This window comes from Lactuca sativa, chromosome 9, assembly GCF_002870075.4.
Source record: "Lactuca sativa cultivar Salinas chromosome 9, Lsat_Salinas_v11, whole genome shotgun sequence".
Taxonomy (NCBI): domain Eukaryota; kingdom Viridiplantae; phylum Streptophyta; class Magnoliopsida; order Asterales; family Asteraceae; genus Lactuca; species Lactuca sativa.
Window position 1 is genome coordinate 4,296,076 of NC_056631.2, and position 14,169 is coordinate 4,310,244.

Genomic DNA, 14,169 nt, shown 5'->3' on the forward strand with positions numbered 1-14,169 from the left:
GCATAGTTGTTGCACAATATTTACAAAGTACATAATTATCTTTTTATCAGTGACATCATATATCATTATTCTGGTTCAATGTAAATTTCAAGGTTCTAAAAAGTTCATCATGATTTCACCATGACTCCAAGGTTTGTACTTGTTGCCAAACTTTGACAAAATGTTGCCTAAGTCATATATATATATATATATATATATATATATATATATATATATATATATATATATATAGAGAGAGAGAGAGAGAGAGAGAGTTAGGTTCAAATGTTTTCACTATCTATTGTGTGCTTGTATGATTGATTATGGACCAATCATTTTAGTTATTTTAAGAAAGTAATTAATGCTTATTAAATGTTGAAAATGTAATTAATACCTATTATATCTTCAACATGTAATATGCATTAATTACTTTCTTAAAATAACTAAAATGATTGGTCCAGAATCAGTCATACAGGCACACAATAGATAGTGAAAACAAAATAACCTAACCCTATATATATATATATATATATATATATATATATATATATATATATATATATAATTGTCACCTTAAGTCACGCTTTACAAATGACTTGGCTCGCTACAATTTGAAAAAACTTGAAGTTTAACATTGTCACCAAGTCACGCCATAACCTTGATAAATTTACTATTATAGTCAAGTTAAAAAGACTTTGAAAAAGAAAATGATTATGCAAGATATTTTCCACTTTGCAAAATAGTTTGCATGATAGTGATGATGAGATTAACAAAACAAAATAGTTATGTTTAAAATATGAAAAGGTGCATCTACATCTATCTGCTCACAGGTTATAAAAATTAAAATCTCAAGGTAGAAAACCACAGTAAATTAGACTTTGAAGTTTTTAAGAACCAAATTTTGCAGTGGCACCAAGGCATAAAGCCATAAAGCAAAAACTATACGGTATTATATACTTCATAGTTTATAGTGGCTTAAGAAAAAAAAACACAGTAATCAAGTGTAGGACTTACAATTGCAGAAAACCAAAAAAAAAAAAAAAAAAAAAAAAAAAAAAAAAAAAACAAAACAAAACAAAACAAAACGATTTCAAGATTAATGAACAAAAAGGTGCGAGGCGACGTGGAGCCTCGAATGATCTGCAATGTTTGATTCCAAACTGAATGGACTAATTTTTAAAGCTAGATTTCAAGCCAAATGAAGAAACATTTTAGGCTCTACGTTGGACTTTTGATCTGATATAAGGTTGATTTTCTAATCTTACGATTCTACACAGGATACTATATAATACATAATATTTGTTTTAATTCACTTTATAGATATCTTTACTTTATTTCTCACTAGATTATAACCCGTTGACACCACGGGTGATAAATTGACAAAATCTTAAACAAATTATTGAAATGGTCTCTATGATTTGCAAAATATTCATGTTTGATCCCTAACATTTCTTATGCACTCGGAACATTCTTACTGTTTGATTTCGTTGTGTTTTTGGTCCTTCTTAAACATAAAAAGACTATAATACCCTTTGTATTTTCTTTTTCATTTTTGTGAGTAATATGATAATTATATAATTATTGGTTGAAATTGCAAAAAGATAATGGTTTGAATATCTAAGTGACATTTTGTTTGTATAGATATGTTAAAAAAATATAATTTTGTAGAATGCAATATAAATTAAAATAAAACATATATTGAAATTTATATAAATAATAAAATTATACAAAGTTTTAATAAATTTCTAAAATCTTCTTTATACACAACAGTAGATGTTTTATTTGTTAATCTATCATCCTTATCCAAAATCAACAATTTTGATCATTATCTATTTTGAACTCTGGAAATAACAACATACACTTGGTCATGTTATGCATATATAACTGTTTTTTTCTTCCCTCTCTAGCGTCCATAGCATACATGTTCTTGTTTGATATATAATAAAAATAATAAAGTAAAGTTAAAAAGAAAATTAATAATTTGATAATAATTGCTACAGACGATTGGTAACTTATGTAATCCGTATAAACCTCAATTAAGGAATTGAAGAATAATAAAATAGCAAACAAATAATAATTTTATCATAATGAGTAATCAATTATTTTTGAAACAATTATTAAATCATATATATATATATATATGTATATATATATATATATATAGCGAAAAATGAATATGTGGCTGTCATGTATATAATATTAGGTATAGAACCATCTATATTGACTTCATTTTGATTAAAAAAACATAATTTTCTTTCACACTTAGCCTCTTCCTATTGCTTTTGAACTCATATGATTGTTTATTTTGTAATTCATCTCCAACATCTATGTATTTCGAATATGTTTTTTATTAAACCTCTAGTAGAAACTTAATAACTTCCTTCGACACCGAGCTTGTGTATACTTGCATTGTTTGTTTGTTTTTTTTTTTTTTGATGGATTATACGAAGCGATTTATCGAGTTTCTAATGAACAATTACAATCTTTAATTATAGTTTTCTGTAATAAATTTCAATATACTTAACTACATGTAGTTGATAAAATATTCTTATATACGGTTTGTGGTGCAAAAATTAAACTTATAAAACTCCATGAAAAATATATACAAAGCCAATTATAAGGTCTAATAGAGGATACAAGAAATATGATAAAGATATTTGATTGAATTTTGTTAAAATTATGTAGTTTTTGATGGTTCTATACCTAATATTAGGTGCATAACAGTCATGTATTCCCTAAGCCCATATATATATATATATATATATATATATATATATATATATATATATATATATATATATATATATATATATATATATATATATATATATATATATATATATATATATATATATATATATGATTTGTCTCTAATTTTATAAAATGTGATTTTAATTAATATTTAAAATGTTTTATTGATATTTAAGACCTTGTATAAATTAATATGTATAAATTAATAAAAATAGTTAATATTGTATAATGCTATATAAATGAAAAAAATTAATAAATACAACATATAATTTTTTATTTATAGGTTATTAGTTAATTTATATTTCTTTTAATATTTATTGGGGAAATATAATAATGAAAATTATGTAAATATATTTATTAGAAAAAATGAGAAACAAATAAAAAACATCATATTAATCATTTTAATGCTTATTCCGAATTTTTTATTTATCAAAAAACCCACTCAACATCTATCGGTAATCCCAAAACTTCCCCTTTCTCCTTTTGTTTGTAATACAAATGCTGTAACACAAACCCAGACTTAGAATTACAATTACATACATATTTTTGCACCCACTGATAATATCCATCCCGTATCGATTTCTGAAAGGGTGTTAATGTTTCTCCATCTCTATCGATGAAGGAAGATAGAAATGTGAAGTGAAGAGAAACTTACATTGATTAATAGCCGATTTCGAACTCAGAGACTAAATAAACGCAACTTTGGGGGTTGAAAGAAGCAAGATTGAAGGTAAGAGTCTAAGAGATGATCAAGTTATTTTTAATCTTAGTTTTTTTTTAACATAAAATACATTATGTTAAAAAAAATTTACCTGATTTTTTTTTTTTGCTGAAATATTGTATCTGAAGATATTAGCGAAAACTGAAGTTCAAAAGATTACCCTGAAATTCTTTAAGAGTGGAATTTGGTTCGAATTTTGAAATTCGAGTACTTGTTTAAATATTTGAATTTCGAATTTGCTAAAATCTAGACATAATTCCGTGCAAAATTATTCACTGAATAATATGAATAAATAAAATATTTAGTTTGGTAATCTGTGTTTGATGTAGTTGGTGTTTTCACTTTTGCTACCGTGTTTGATATTCTTTCAACTTGAACAAGCCATGACCTTTGAAAATATTCACGAATGCTAAATTTATCATTTATAATTTGTTTAATTATATGTCAAACAAATATAAGATTATCACAATTGTAAATTTATGTTTTACAGGTGATTTATTCCTTTTAATGTGATTTTGGCTACCATATCTGGTTCACTTATCAGGTTAATTGTTGCATGCATTGTTTGTATGCCATATCCATACTTAATAATTACCCTTATTCACTTTGGCATAGGTAAAAACTTACAACTTTCTCTCTTTCTCTTTAATTACTAATTACACCAATAATAAAACATTATCGTAATATTAGTATTGGAAAACAGGAAATATTGGTAATGTGCAACTTGTTCTAACTGCAGCTTTATGTCACGATAAATCAAACCCTTTTGGAGATTCTGTTATATGCACTTGTGATGGAAATGCCTACATCTCCTTTGGACAATAGGTGTGTCCCATTTTTTCTGAAAAGAACGAAAATAAGTGTGATCTTGGTGATAAACTGTTTAAAAACGGACATTGGAACAATTACATTCACCAAAAAGTAGAATGTTGTTAGATGCATAAACAAAAATTGAAAATACATACATTTATGATAACAGAGGGCAAAGTACTCTTTAAATTAAATAAATAATTATCATTAGTGAAATGAATTATTTAATTCTGAAACAAATCATTCCAACAAACAATGATCGTCAACAAATGTTTCAACCTTACAAACCACAATGTCAAACTACCAGCATGAAAAATATAAATCCGAAATTGTTTACAAACCACAAAGGGCATAATTGGAATTGTAATTTATGACATTCGGATAAACAAAAAACAGACCACTTAATAATCCAAAACAAAATCACAATTCTATTTCATGAAAGTAGAATGTCATTTCATGAAAACAACCCCCATATGACAGTATATACATGAAATAGAAGAATACAAAAGAAACATAATGGAAAATAAAAAAAACATAAACAACATAAACAAAAGAAAATGAAAATAGTCAACAAATAAAGTATGAATTAGTTTGCATTTGTTTTTCTATTATATGTTTAGCATAATATATGAAATATATCATTACAATATAGTACGTTTTCATAAAATTAGTTAGATTTTTACAGTATATACATGAAATAGAATAACACAAAAGAAATATAATGCAAAAGAAATATAATGCAAAAGAAACAAATGCAAGCGTAACATAACTGAAAAAGAAAACGTATAATAATCAACAAATAAAGGATGAATTTTAAGATGCTTATACACTAACCTGATGTTTTGATATTCTATGACTGAAAGGCTGTGAATAAGGAGGTGCTCTATAGAAAGCAGGAATCAACAGATAAAGACGAATCAATAGACAAAGACGCAACAGGTATTTGCAATGCAAACGTAAAAAATAGGTACTTTGGAAAAGGCTTTTATAACTGCAAATTAGGAATAAACAGGAATAAGGAAATAAAGAAATCAATGATTTGAAACGTATGATCTTTAGCCTATAATTCCGAAATTTCAAATTTATTCAAAATTTAAATTGAAATGTCAAACAGCAAAGGATAATTGTATCGAGCTATTTTTGCCAGTTATATGCGTTTGATATAAGATTATTATATGATAATATTAATATTAATTTTTGTAGATTATCAGTCCTTTTTTATAGGGATTCGAATTGAATATAGGTAAATAAGGATATTAGATGCTTTCTAATATTATATAATAATGATAATGAAATGATATTAATGTTAATGATTTCTGAATAATAAGTCTCTAACTGAAATGCTAAAATGTAGGAATTGATTTGTCGATGGAAGAAGGAAATCACTCAGCGGGAAAATGAGAGAGCATAATGATTGAGAGATGACACGTGGCAGAAGGCAGTGGTTAAAAGTTGACACGTGACTGATCTAGTACTCTTTTATTAAGAATAGATTATAAATATAAATTAACCAATCATTTATTTGTTCCGAGACAGTATAAGTAACATCCACATCCCACAGAAAGAAAATGTTAAATTCTATAAATGATGGGGGCTATAGTCTTTTACTCATAAAAACAAGAAAATCATGAAATTAATTAGCTGAATATACAAGTAAATAGAAACAGAGTCATATAAAGTCCCTCCTTTACAAAATCACCAGGCTTATGTTTTCAACCAATCAGTCTCAATCTTCTATTGTCATCAATAAGGTTACATTACATTAACATACATACACAAAAAATGGACGAATGTGAATGAGTACTTGGAAGATATCAGTAAATCCTTCACAGCTCACGCTTCCCATCATAATAAGAGTTAAATTAGGCATCAATAATACTAATAATCACCTGTTCCTGTTTTGTGGTGATTTATACTAATCCTTTTAATATAAAAGCTTGTGTCTTTAAGCAGCATCAACCATTCTAAGCTCATGTTTCTTGCGTCGACACCTGTGATGAGCTTTTTGCAATGTATTCTCACCAATTATCTCCATACTTTGTGCATCTGATGCAAAAAAAAAAAAGGATAGACATTACAAGACCATCAGAAAGAAACTAGTGTGAAAAATAATTCTGCATTTGCAGCATAAAATAAAAAGGAGCAAATTTAAGATTGATGATAGCGTTGAGAATATTTGTGATGTTAAAAAATCAGCTTATGAGTCATTATATTTAAGCAAATGAGCCACCAAAAAAACGTAGCTAGCCTAATATGTTAAACATTATGGACTAAGCATGTAGTTTTTTGACATTGAATAAGCCCCTGTTGATTTTCAAATGATATACATGGAATGAGTTACCATATGCTATTGCTAATGTCCTAAATCCGTTCAAGAATGGTGAATGGTCATTCATGTGGATAAAGTTCATATCTTGATAGTTAAATCTGTAGATGAAATAGAGATAGCCCTTTAAATAATTGGTATTGGATAACCACGGCTGGCTGATGAGATGACTCTATTCTTCTGTTTCTCATCATAATGACATGTTTTTGGTCTCAATAGGTTCACGCTGAATATTGAAACAAAGGTCACGGACTCAAATTTGTATATAAGTAAACAAAGGTCCTTAACATCACATGCATCCTGAACACTGATTGTGCTAACAACAACTGTAAAGATAGGAAACGAACAATGTACCTCCAAATCTATTGCCCCAGAACAACAACCTTGTATCATCCTCTTCTTCGTCCAACTCATCACCATATCCGAACTCAGCATCCCCTCTATAACCAGGTTCACTTCCGTACCCTGATTCATTACCCTGATTATCCAAATTCCCATGATGATGATGTAATCCCATATAACTGTTTGATATCTCTCTATCTCCACCACCAGTACTCTCTCTGCGCAAATTCCTAGCAGTTGCCTCACTTGCATCCGAAGTCCAATTAACATCCCCTCCGCCTCCACCATTCACAAACAACTCCCCACTGGAATCCGTCCCGGCATTATTCGCCATCATAAAATCTGAACAGGTACCATACGCATTCGAAGCACCAACTGAACAACACCTCCGCCGTGTCCCACTCCTATCACTACTCCTACCAGAAACAGACCTTGATCCACGTCTTCGCCTCTTCTTAGCCATCCAATGGATCCTCTCGCGCTTCGATTTCACAGACGATCGGGAACCATCGTCGTCAAATAATGACAGCTTAGACATATCGAGGTTTTCAATAGCGAACGAGGTTGCCCGATCGGAGAGGCAAGGCCGTTTGTGAGGTTTAGCAGAAGATGTCGGGTTATTATTGTTGATGTTATCGGATTTTTCTAGGGTTTTGTTGAGTGTGGTGGGGAGATGAAAAGGTCTCCAGCTATGAAGCTGGAACGTGCAGGTATCTATGGCATGACGCGAACTTCCTATGGTTCTTGGTGACATTGACGTAGACGACGATAGTTGGAGATCAAAATTAGGGTTTGGGAATTGGGGGAATTCAACGGTGAAATGGTGAGAGGAACACAAGTAGGATTTCTCTCACCTTCTGGATAAAATGAGCACTTTAGGCGGAGAAAGTCTCTCCAACCAGACGCACACATAATAACGAAAGGGCGTGTTAGTTAAGGAAAAGTTACGAGAACTTCTAGCTTTTAGTATTTGATAAAACGTTCATCAGAAAGTCTCATTTGATATTACAAGCTTCTAGCGTTTAGTTTAATCAAAACGTTCCAAATCCAAATGTTATTTCATGTAGCTTTTAACAAAACGTTACCCGCTACCAGCTAGTTTTGCCGAACATGCCCTAAGTTGATAAACGCCCCTCAACTTTGAAACAATGTGTTGAAATGCTCCAAAAGTTTACAACAATGAGCTAAAAAGCTTTTATTTGCAAGAATAAAAGGGTTGTTTAGGTAACCTTGAATGAGTGTCTTTAAATGAAAACATCGTGTTTATGAATGGTTGTTATAACCTTGAATGAGTATGTTTTTAAATAAAAAACATGTTGTTTGATCGGGTCTATAAATGATTGTGATATCAGATAATAATAACTATTTGGAATTCTAAACTATTTTATAATGAATGAAATGATCATATTTGTTACGATATCTTAACAAACTTGTGTGTAAAAATTACAAATAATCATATAAATTTTAAATTAAACATAAATTCTTTAAAATCCATGGAAATGTCTACTGAATTTTTGCAAAGAAAACATAGAGATAATAGTAGTAGTCGAGATAATCTTATCATCACAACAAAAATATCTTTCCTAGTATCCTGGGATATTAGCTAGTGAAGATATTGTACTATCCTATACCGAAAATAGTGTATCGCACCTTGTACATATACTTGTATTATCAATGAAATACACACGTATTCAACATAATTGTTAGCATGGTATCAAAGCCCATAATCCTTTGAAAACCTTTCTCAGCCGTCGATCTTCTCATCTCTCTTTCTTTTATCGGATCTTCTTCTTCAATGGATCCCAAAAATCATCCTGTAATCATTGTTACGAACATCAGAAACTTCATCCCATTCACTCTGGAAACGGAAAACGGCCAATACACTTCATGGGCTGAGTTATTCAAAATTCATTGACATGCCTTCCAAGTTGGAAATTACATCGACCCCCAAGTCAAACCACCGCCATCTGCCCCCTCTTCCTCAACAGCTATCGAAGAAGAGAAGGCCAAAGTAACTTATGAATATGAAATCTGGTCTCGTCTAGATGTCATTGTTCTTCAATGGATCTATAATACAATCTCCAATGATCTTCTTCACATTTTCCTAAAACCTAACACTACCGCCTCACATGCTTGGCAAGCTCTCTAAAACATCTTTCAAGATAATCAAAGTTCAAGGGTTGTCTATCTTGACAGCAAGTTCGTCTCTACCCATCTTGATCATCATCCCAACATATACTCCTGCTGCCAAGCTAAAAAGATGTTGGTGGATCAACTTTCCAACGTGGGAATGGGAAAGTCGACATCAAATCAAAGACTTGTTTTACAATTGATTGATGGTCTCAATGAAAGTTACGAAGGCATCACCATGCCCATACAACAAACCACTCCACTTCTTTATTTATATGATGTCCGATCAAAATTAATCATGAAAGAATCTCGTAAAGCTCATAAAGTTTCTGCGACCGCAACATCACCTAACATTGGTGCCAATGTCATCGGTTTAACAACCTCCACGACACCTATGATGTAACAATGTAAATTTTCAAAACAAATTTTCATTTTTAAATCATATTTTCAATCATCAAAACAATATCAAACAAACTGTATCCAATGTCATCATAACAAACAAATCCCATAATCTCAAAAGATCTCAAATACATAAATCCTCTCAGTGTGTACGGATCATGCCGGCGCCTTCCCACGGTCCTCACTAGTACCTGAAACACACAACACAACAACTTTAAGCATAAATGCTTAGTGAGTTCCCCAAAATACCACACACAACACATACGTCTTTCCAGGCCATAACTATGTGGGGCCTTCCGGTCCAAATGTGTCTCAAGGGACTTCTGTCCCGAATCCCGGTAGACCTTCCGGTCCTACCCGTATTGACCTTCCGGTCTGTAACCTCCTGACCTTCTGGTCCATATCATCTTGACCTTCCGGTCCTTATCATACATAACATGCATAACGCATACATATCACATATCAGCACATAACACATACATCTCATAGCATATAAGACCTTCCGGTCACACATAGGCACCCTTCCAGGTACAGTATAGTGAGAAGACTCACCTCGGGTATCTCGGATAATCTCTCACACGAGAACACTGATCTAGCCCCCGCCTAATCACATAAACAATATTAATAAATAATGGCTCTCAAAGGTTAGCTTAAATCCATTCCTACAATCCCACATAAGGGTAAAAGACCTTTTTACCCCTCCCTGACCCAAAAGTCCAAATGTTGACCAAAACCCTAAAAGTCAACGAAAGTCAACCCTCCGGATTACACAGCGCATACCAAATCAGTACGTTGGGCGTACCCGGCGACTTCAAAGAATCGGGGAACGCGACCCCTTACGTTGCGCGTACTGGGATTACGCCCCGCGTAACTCCCAGTTTCAGATTCCTTTTGATTTTGGGTCTTAAACGGTAAAGACACATGTCAAACTTTCATATCTGACTGTCCCTAAGCCTCTTAATCCATAAAGTCGGTGACTTTAAGCCTTTGCATGGCTGTAAAAGTCACCAACACCCATGTCATTCCATTTCCAACACTTAAAAGCCCATAACTCAAGTATGACTCCATAATAACGACCAAGTTGGGATTTTTATGGATCTACAACACATATATCACTAAAATGGGACATATCTAGGTCCATGGAGTCCCTTATGTTCATAAAGTCTCCACCTTTGGGGCTTTAACCCTAAAAATGGACCATGCAACACCAAACCAAAATAAAGAGGAAAGTTCTGAGCTTTTTACCTCTAAGTGAAGCCCCTCCCTCTGAAGAACTCAGATCCAAGCTTGAACTTCAATCCCTAGCCTCCACAAGCACCTCCCCTTCTTCTTCACTAACACACAAAGGCACTTGTAGCTAAAAACACTCACACACAAGCTTTAGGACGAAGGAAATGCTCTCTTAGGGTTTCACTCTCTGATATGGTGGCTGAGGATAAGGCCTTAGCATTGCTTATATAGTGCACAAGCCACAAATTAGGGTTTGCATCTGGGCCCGCTACACCCAGCGTAACCCTGGGTACGCCCAACGTACCTAGACGAGTCTGCGTCCAACTTAAGCGCATGAGTACGCGCAGCGTACTCATTTGCAACATTTTCCACTTAAGGGCTAAATTTGACAAGTTGACAAAAGAGAAGAGTTAAATAGTTATACTTGAATTTCGGGATGTTACAATACTCCCCCACTAAAAACAGACTTCGCCCTCGAAGTCTCATGCTGAAAACAACTCTGGATGCTGCTCCCACATCTCTAACTCCGGCTCCCAAGTCAGCTCGGACCCTCTCCGATGTTGCAACTAGACCTGAACCAGGGGCACCTCCTTGTTCCTCAGAACCTTGATCTTCCGATCCAAGATCGTGATCGGTTTCTCAACATATTTCAGGCTCGTATCCACCTGAATATCCTCCAACGGCACCAACGCCAACTCGTCGGCAATACACTTCCTCAGCTGAGACACGTGGAAGGTATCATATATCTGACTCAACTCCGCAGGTAGCTCCAACCGACATGCTACCCTGCCCACCCTCGCGGTCACCCTAAATAGCCCAATATATTGGGGCCCCAGCTTGCCCCTATTCCCGAATCGAATCACTCCTTTCCAAGGAGACACTTTCGGGAGTACAAAGTCTCCCACCTGGAACTCAAGCTCGGATTGTCGCATATCCGCATAACTCTTCTAGCGACTATAAGCCGTCAACAACCTCTGTCTAACCTGATGTATCTGCTCTGTCGTCTGAAGCACTATCTCAGTGCTACCCATCACTCGCTGCCCTACCTCTCCCCAACAGATGGGATTCCGACACCTCCTCCCATACAACAATTCGAAGGGAGGCATACCAATGCTTGAATGGTGACTGTTGTTATAGGAAAACTCATCTAACGGCAAATACGTGTCCCAACTCCCTCTGAAGTCCAACACACATACCCGAAGCATGTCCTCGAGCGTCTGAATCGTCCGCTCACTCTGTCCATCCGTCTGTAGGTAGTAAGCGGTACTGAAATGCAGCCTCGTGCCCAACTCCTCGTGGAACTTCTTCCAGAACCTGGAAGTGAAACGTACATCCTGATCTGACACAATCGAGATCGGCACTCCATGTCGCGATACCACCTCCCTCACATACATCTCTGCCAGCCTCTCTACAGAAGAGCTCTCACTGATAGCAAGAAAGTGAGCACTCTTTGTCAGCCGGTCGACGATCACCCAAATTGCATCGACACCCCTCGCGGTCCTCGACAATTTGGTGATGAAATCCATAGAAATCTGTTCTCACTTCCATTGGGGAACCTCAAGTGGCTGCAACTTGCCATGCAGACACTGGTGCTCGGCCTTAACCCTGCGATAGGTCAAGCACCTCTCAACAAACCATGCTACATCCCTCTTCATACAGGGCTACCAATAATCTTTCTTTAGATCCAAATACATCTTAGTGCCCCCGGGATGGATCAAGAACCTCGATCGATGCGCCTCCTCCATCAAAGTGGTGTGTGCCCCGCCTGCATACGACACCCAAATCTGACCCTGAAAGGTCATAATCCCGCGACTATCGGTAACGAACTCAGGTACCTGACCAATCACCCGCTCTCTCTTACGGTTCTCCGGTCTCACGGCCTCTGCCTGGGCTTCCCGAATGGTGTCCAACACCGGAGTCATCACTGTCAGTCACTTACAAATGTCTCGAATCGGGGCAATCTCTGCCCTACAGCTGAGGGCATCAACTACAACATTAGCTTTTCCTGGGTGGTACAGGATCTCACAATCGTAATCCTTAACCACGTCTAACCATCTCATCTGGCGCATATTCAGATTGGGCTGATCCATCAAATACTTCAAGCACTTGTGGTCTGTCTATATGGTACACCAAACCCCATACAAATAGTGACGTCAGATCTTGAGGGCGAACACCATTGCCCTCAACTCCAAATTATGGGTGGGATACCTCGTCTCATGAGGCTTCAGCTACCTCAATGCATACGCTATCACATTCCCCTCTACATAGGTACTACACCCAACCCCGATATCGATGCGTCACAATACACCACAAAATCCTCCATCCCTTCCGGGAGGGCTAACACCGGGGCTTCGTATAATCTCTGGCGAAGTGTCTCTAACGAGGTCTGCTGCTCCGGACCCCATGAAAAAGCAACACCCTTCCGGGTCAACTTGGTGAGAGGCACGACGATCTTGGAGAAATCCCTGATAAATCTCCGATAATAGTCGACCAATCCTAGAAAACTCCTGATCTCGGGGGGTGATCTCGGCACCTCCCACCTCATAACCACCTCAATCTTGGCCGGATCGACCAATAACCCTTCCAAACAACACAATTCCTGAAATCCAACTAGCACATCTTGTGTCCCAAACAATGCCAATGACTCTAGCTGTTCACACTGATACCACACTCAGATCTCGGAGTCCAAAGGTCAGATGCTCCCACAATACTTCAGTGACCACTTATCTTTCCCTCCCTCGGCAACTCCGAGAGGCTTTCCTAGTTACTGAACCCAATCAAAATCCCCTCGTACGAACCCTTGAACCAACCCCGACCATATTCATAATGACACTCGAATGCTGGAAAAAAAATCTGTGATATATGAGGAGATGACCCCGTACTACTCCACCCAAATTCACGGTTTGCAGATGGCATATAACTCTTCTTGAAGATGCATGTAACTCAACCACCACCTGAGATAACAACCAACGATATACCTTCCCATGCTGATGAAAATATCCGCTACTAAATACAAGCAACGCTGGTGGGGAGGCAAAAGGGTACATACCTTGTACCCTTTCCTGCAGGAGTTCCGATCCCCCTTGTCTGACCCTGCAAAGTGGTGCCCCTCCCTGCTGGGCTCCAACTCTACTCTCTCGTCCAATGGTGATCCTCAAACTAGCCGGAGCGGATGCACTCATCGCTCCTCTCCTATTCTCAAACGGTCGACCTCATTGTCACCCTTCTGATCGCAACAAATATAATGGCCTTTCCCCCTGTGGGCATTCTCTGGAAATGTGACCAACCCTGATACACCATAGCAACCTAGATCACTGAACAAATCCCGACAACGACTCGGAGCAATTTCGGTATATGTAGATTCCGCTCCGCGAGGTACATCCGTCTGAAGACCTCTTAAAGATTCCTCGACATGCTGAATGACATCTGACAACCCTTGATAACCTATACATTAGCATAATACCGACCCGAGATCCAACTT

The 14,169-nt window shown here is 35.8% G+C and overlaps 1 protein-coding gene across 1 annotated transcript; it reads right to left on the reverse strand.

Annotated features, from left to right (window-relative positions):
- Positions 1–5,863: 5,863 nt before the first annotated feature.
- LOC111920521 (uncharacterized) lies at positions 5,864–7,848 on the reverse strand. The gene is made up of 2 exons (XM_023916099.3): positions 6,942–7,848; positions 5,864–6,307 (listed from the first exon to the last, which is right to left on the reverse strand). The coding sequence occupies exons 1-2, from the start codon at positions 7,681–7,683 to the stop codon at positions 6,207–6,209; spliced, it is 843 nt and encodes a 280-aa protein (XP_023771867.1). The 5' UTR covers positions 7,684–7,848; the 3' UTR covers positions 5,864–6,206.
- Between the last annotated feature and the right edge of the window lie 6,321 nt (positions 7,849–14,169).